The following is a 6705-nucleotide window of genomic DNA, read 5'->3' as shown; positions in this document are numbered from 1 at the left end:
GTGTAATCCTAAAGCCTATAATCTTGAATTTCAAACTTAAAGTCAACGCTGAGACAAAATATGCTATTCTGTGGGTTTTTTGGCACTAATTATAAATACACACACACACACACACACACACACACACATATTTAAAGAGAAAAAGCGTTCCTCTGAACACATTCAGTGAGAATGCTTGAGGTTCTGCATGTAGAAAATAGGTCTGAGTGTCCCAGCTAGAAGTAGCTAGAAGTGCATTGGGAATGAAGTTGAATGACCTTTACCTCTGTTTTGGCTTCAATATCTACGTTGTACTCCAGGAGCATCTTTACAATTGCTATGCTGCCCCTGGAAATGGCATGGTGAAAGGCTGTATTCCCACTGTAATCCATCAAATTTGGATTAGCATTGTGCCTGAGCAATACACAAACACAATGTGTGTTGTCCCGCTGCGCAGCCTGTGGAAATTGTACAAAGAAATACATCTTCACTTCAAGGAAGCCAAGGGAGACATTTCTACAATGGCACTGAATAGTTTCTCTGAAATCAGACAGAGTTTTAGTTATTCATATTTTCCCTCCATTTTGACACAAGGTCTTCTTAAATACTCCAGGCTTGACTCATTTAATGATCTCCCCACCACATCTTTTTCCAAGTGGTAGAATTAAGGGGTTCTACCAACCCACCTAGATGTCCTAAGCACTCAGGTCTGTGCTGGTTGGCTGTCACAATGCAGAGATTGCTTGTTTGCTTAGATTTTGTTCTTTTTGCCAATGTGATACATGCTTAATACACCTGGAAAGATCCTCACTTGAGGAATTGGACTGGCCTCTGGGGCACTGTGTGGAACTATTTTTTTTTATTTAGACAGAAGTAGGAAAGCCCAAGGTCTTGTGGTAGGGGCATGCCTGAGTTCAAAGTTGTATAAAAAAAAGCTGACCAAACCTGTGTAAAAGCCATGGAAAGCTGCATTCTCCCCTGATCTCTAGTTTAGTTCTTCCCCCCAGTTCCTTATTTGAGTTCCTGACCAGGTTTCCCATGAGGATCAACTGGGATGAATAAATGTAAGCTAAATAACTTTTTCCTCTCCTGAGTAAGTTTTGGTCTGTGTTTTCTCACAACAACAGAAACCAAACAAGGACACCTCTAATCCATTTCATACCAAAACAGATGGCCAATAGCTACCTTAATCAACGGTGTGCAGCCTTCATCATCCTGGATGTTAATGTTGGACTTATTTTCTAATAACAGTGTCACTACATCTGGATGGTTGTGGGCACTCGCATAATGCAGCGATGTCCTGCAAATTGAAAACACATTTAGCAACATCTCTGAATTCCCAGTAAGACTATCATCACCTGTAAGTACTACATAATATGAAGGTGATTTCTATCTGATGGAAGAAAGTAACTACAATGTTCTTATTTATTGAGGTCTACTCGAATGTTCATTTACTGTGCTAGGGATATGGTACATGACTCTTCCTATTTAAGGCAGGTGTTCTATCCTGACCTTCTTCGCTGCTCAAAGCAGCCTGTCTGAATCCTAGAAAAGTTCCCAAATTGATCTCAGCTTGAATTTAAATCATACTCTAATATCTGGAACTTACTAGTTACTCCTCGGTATTTTCAGGAGCTCCATGACTCCATGTCCCCATCCAAGGGATGAACATTAAACATATCTTAATAGGGGCTACTCTGATGTTTCAGTTCGAATGGGGAAGAAATCTGCTACAACACTACAAGCATTTCCAGCTCCTGAGAGCTCAGCATTTCCTGATCATGGTAATGATTTCTCTTCCTAGTGATAACAAACAGAACTATTCTGTGAGAGAAAAACAGGATTTTATCAGCAGTACACATAAAAAAATTCATATAAAAGAAGTTTACATTTCTTAATCCTCCTATCTTATCTATTGTGGTTACCTTCATTTTCATTCACATTTTACCCTCTCTAAGAATGGAAGGTCATTTATCCTTTTTATTATTTTACAACTATAATTAGCAATACTTTTAGCACTTTACAAAATTAAAGGTAATTATCATGCAACCCATTGTGGCCTACATTAAACAAAATATGTCACAATCAACAGGTAAGTGGCAATTTTACCGGTCACTTGCATCTATGTACATTTTTAACAGTGAACAAAATATAAGCCCTCAGTCCTCAATACTTTCTTTTATTTTTATTTTCACATTTCATTTTTTATGCCCATATGTAACACTTCTATACTCGGTATAGAAACCAGGACCTCATGCTTTGCCGTATATTGATCAATGTGCCCATGGACTCACACCAAAATCAGGTAAATATTGCTACAAGGTAATAACCTATGGTGGCATAGCTGCCTTGCTTGAGATTCATAGAGGTTCAGTAAAATGAAAGAAGGGTTCCAAAGAGTAATGTTCATTTCATGTTATATTTAAATTTATAGAATGTAAGGAAGCTTGACTGGGCAGAGAAATGAAGTTTTACAAATGGGAAGATCTTGAGAGATATTACAACGTGTATTCTACACAGGGGATATCTAAGTTACATGTGGGGAATAAATGGACTGACAGAATGAAAAATTACCATTGGACAATTCAGTGTTTTTAAAGAAAATATTCAATGAACAGAAGAATATTTTAAAACTAAACTTCATTCTTGTATTCTTTATATGAAGCTCCACCTTAAAGACTAATTAACATCTTAGAATAACAAAATGATCAAGAAGCATGTGAACTAGGGAAAATATGCTGGTGTGTCATCGATTCCCCTTCAACCATAAAGACAGGATATAAGAATGAGGTGCTAACCTTTAAAAGTCTTGGAAAAATCAGGAATTCAAAGCTTACTATAAACATAGGAAAAGCAATATACAGCAAACCAATAGCCTACATCAAACTAAATTGAGAGAAAGTTGAAGGAATACCACTAAAATCAGGGAGTAGTCAAGGATGCCCCCTTAAACAAATTCAGCAAAGTGGCTGGATACAAAATTAACTCAAACAAATCAGTAGCCTTTCTCTATTCAAAGGATGAATAGGCTAAGAAAGGAATTAGGGAAACAACACCTTCAGAATAATCACAAATAAAATAAAATAACCCAGTGTGACTCTAACCAAGCAAGTGAAAATCCTGTTCGGTAAGAACTTCAAGTCTCTGAAGAAAGAATAGAAGATCTCATAAGATGGAAAGATCTCCCATTCTCACAGATTGGCAGGATTAACATTATAAAATTGGCCATCTGTCCAAAAGCAATCTACTGATTCGACGCAATCTCCATCAAAATTCTAACTCCATTCCCCATGGAGGTAGAAAGAGCGATTTGGAAATTCACTTGCATTAACAAAAAAACAGGATCCTGAGAACTATACTCAACAAGAAAAAAAAATTCTGGGGGAATCACCCTCCCTAACCTTAAGCTGTATTACAGAGCAATAGTGATAAAAATGTTATGATACTGGTACAGCGATAGGCAAGTAGATCAATGGAATAGAATAGGAGACCCAGAAATGAACCCATACACCTACCTATGGTCACTTGATTTTTAACAAAAGAACTAAAACCATCTAGTGGGAAAAAGATAGCTTTTTCAACAACTGGTGCTGAATCAACTGGCACTCAGCATGTAGACTGCAAATCAAACCTTTCTTATCACCCTGTACACAGTTAAAATCCAAGCAAATCAAGGATCTCCACATAAAACCAGATATACTCAACTTAAAAGAAGAAAACATGGGGAAGAGCCTAGAATACATGAGCCTGGAATACTTGGGAAAATTTCCTGAACAGAACAGCAATAGTTTATTCTCCAAGATCAAGAATCAACAAATGGGACCTCATCAAATTGCAAAGCTTCTGTAAGGCAAAGAGTACTGTCATTAGAAAAAAATGGCTACTAACAGATTGGAAAAGATTTTTATGAATCCTACATCTGATAGAAGGCTTACAACCAATATACACATAGAATTCAAATAGTTGGACTCCAGAGAATCAAATTACTCTATTACAAAATGGGGAGCAGAGCTAAACAAAGAATTCTCAATTGAGGAATATCAAATGGCCAAAAAGAACCTAAAGGACTGGTCAACATCTTTAGTCATCAGAGAAAATGCAAATCAGTACCACCCTGTGATTCAACGCCACACCAGTCAGAATGGCTAAGATCAAAACTCAGGCAACAGAGGTAGGCGAGGATTTGGAGAAGGAGGAACACTCCTCCTTTGTAGGTGGGAGAGCAAGCTGGGACAACTCTGGAAATCTGTTTGGAGGACCCAGCTTTACACACTCCTGTGCATATACACAAAAAGGTCTCCAACATAAAACAAAGAAACATATTCCATTACATTCACAACAGCCTTATTTACAATAGCCAGGAGCTGGAGAGAACCCAGATATCCGTTCATCTAAAGAGTTCACATGGAAAGACCCCTGGCTTCAACTGCATATGTAGCAGAGGATGGCCTTGTTGGGCACCAATAAGAGGAGAAGCTCGTGGTCCTGCCAAGGCTCTAGCCCCAGTGGAACGGAATGCTAAGGCAGGGAATCCGGAAGGAGTGGGCAAACGGGTGGGGGTGAACCCTCATATAAGAGGAGGAGGGACGATGAGCAAGGGGGTTCATGGTAAGAACCCACACACACACAGAGAAAAAGGAATGAGGGGCTGGGGTAGTTGTTAAAACTCAACTGGTAAAGCATTTGTCCTGAAAACCTGACTGCTGATCTTGGGATAAGGGGATCCGCAAAGCTCACTTGCCTACAAGTGTGAGGATCAGTGTGCTCCAAGACAGTAAATAAAGCACACCATGGACTTGCTTGAGTGGAGTCTCCAGAACAGAGGGACGATGGGCTGGAACCCACAGGGAGGCCTGCTTGCCTGAGCTCAGGCCTTAGAACCCCATGGTGGTACAACATAACTAGCAGTCGACATTGTCTCTGACCACCACACCCTAAGCTCCACACGTGTGGGGCACAGGAAGTGAGATGAGGACAATCTCTGTCCTTCACATGTGTATCGATGTAAAAACAACAGTACAGAAGGTGATTACATGGGAGCATGGTCACAGTTCCAGTTCTAAATGTCTTTGATCCATTATTATTTTATACTATATTATTATATTGTATCATATACATTATATTATATTATACATTATTATATTGCATCATATTATGTATTAAGAAAGTCGTCATAGAATCAGGGGGAGTGGGAAGTGGGATGGAAGAGGCAGGACAGGATATAACATTGAAATGTAAATGTATGAACTATCTAATAAAAATGAAAAAACAGAAAACAACAACAACAACAAAGAAGAAAGAAAATCTAGATAGGGGTCTTGGCAATAACAGCTCTAGTTTTGTTTAGTAGAGAACTCAGTTTGATTGCTAAGACACACAGGGCAGCTCACAACTGTCTATAGCTGCAGTTCCAGGGGATCCTGCACCAGGTTCTATCACAATGGTACACAGAAAATACACAGAGGCAAAACAACGGTATTTATGTGTGTGAGTGTGTGTGTGTCTTTTTGTATGTTTACAAAATGTAAGGGTTAACATAAGAATAAAATTATGTAGTTTCATTAAGGCCTAGGAGCTGCTGTTCCACAGTGTGGAGGTCTCATACGACTAAGAGCATTTAGCAGGTACAAAACCCAGGGGTCCCCAGTGAAAATGAGCCTATGTATGACCACTCTCTACCCTCAGATTGTAGCCCTGGAAGTTGATTTGTCTTCCTCCTTAGCCCTGAGTGTCCCTAACAGTTCCTACCCTCCTCCTTTTACTCCCCTCATCAATTTGAAGCCCCATTACCTGCCCCTCCAATCAGATTCATCCACATGATGATGACACTCATGGATCATACTTTCAATTTTCTCCACGTCCCCAACACAGGCCGCTGTTTGTAATCGACCCACGGGATCATACCCGATCAGATAGAGGGGAAATTTCGTCGTTTTCTTTTGACGCAGGCATCCAAAACCAGGACAGGAGCGCCACAGACGGGTGTACCAGCGTCCCCTTCTGGGGAACTTCAATGCCAGAGCATCATATTCAAAATCTTCCTCCATTATGGAGCGCTAGGGCCGCCCAGGACCTTCTTACTCTCTCTTCCCTCCCATTTAGCTAATCTCCACCTCCCAAATTATACGATAAGAGTTTGCTAAAATCACCAATTCTTGCCAAAGAAGTGTAGGCAAGACCTGCTCGTTCAGGGTTAACTGAACTATACTTCATCACCTAGTAACACAGCTGCACTGGCACCACCATAGTGACATGCTCTGAGCTCACAATGGAGCTGGCTTACGGACTGTACCCTATGCTTATGCTCCATGTGTGCCCCCCTCAGACTCCACTGTTAGGAGCCCAGCCCCCTCAGTGCTTGTTCAAAGCTCTGTCAATGTTGACGCTGAAGTAGATCTATTTGCATGGCCTTCAAAGGGAGTACTGAGGGCAGTTAGGGCAGCCATTGCAATCTGTAACCCTAAGACTGGCCTGATGGACCTAAAAAAATCATCCTGATTTGGCAAACCCAGACTTAAAACAACAAACATTTCATGTGTCTGCTGTTAAGGATGTTAGGTTTTAAGTATCTGATATGAGAACTACAATCTGGATAACCACACAGGATTCCTGACTATCTACTAGGGAACTAGGGAGCAGAAGAATATCGCCCCAGGAAGAGGAAGGAGTGTATAGTGTTGGGAAGAGATAAAAGCTAGAATAGGAGGGGTTAATGAGAGGGAACCG

At 40.3% G+C, this 6705-nt stretch overlaps 1 protein-coding gene across 1 annotated transcript in view; it reads right to left on the bottom strand.

The window, feature by feature from the left end:
• The window catches only part of LOC134482340 (ankyrin repeat domain-containing protein 7-like), a 9526-nt gene extending 3044 nt beyond the window's left edge, over positions 1-6482 (bottom strand). The window contains exons 1-3 of the mRNA XM_063275830.1: positions 5770-6482; positions 1165-1279; positions 264-437 (exon numbers count right to left, since the gene is read on the bottom strand). Coding sequence (XP_063131900.1) covers positions 264-437; positions 1165-1279; positions 5770-6026 — 546 coding nt within the window. The 5' untranslated portion in view covers positions 6027-6482. The remainder of the gene's footprint in view (positions 1-263; positions 438-1164; positions 1280-5769) is intronic.
• Between the last annotated feature and the right edge of the window lie 223 nt (positions 6483-6705).

This window comes from Rattus norvegicus, chromosome 16 (genome assembly GCF_036323735.1).
Source record: "Rattus norvegicus strain BN/NHsdMcwi chromosome 16, GRCr8, whole genome shotgun sequence".
Taxonomy (NCBI): domain Eukaryota; kingdom Metazoa; phylum Chordata; class Mammalia; order Rodentia; family Muridae; genus Rattus; species Rattus norvegicus.
Note: the sequence above shows the minus strand (reverse complement) of the source record. Positions and strands in the feature narration are given on the sequence as shown.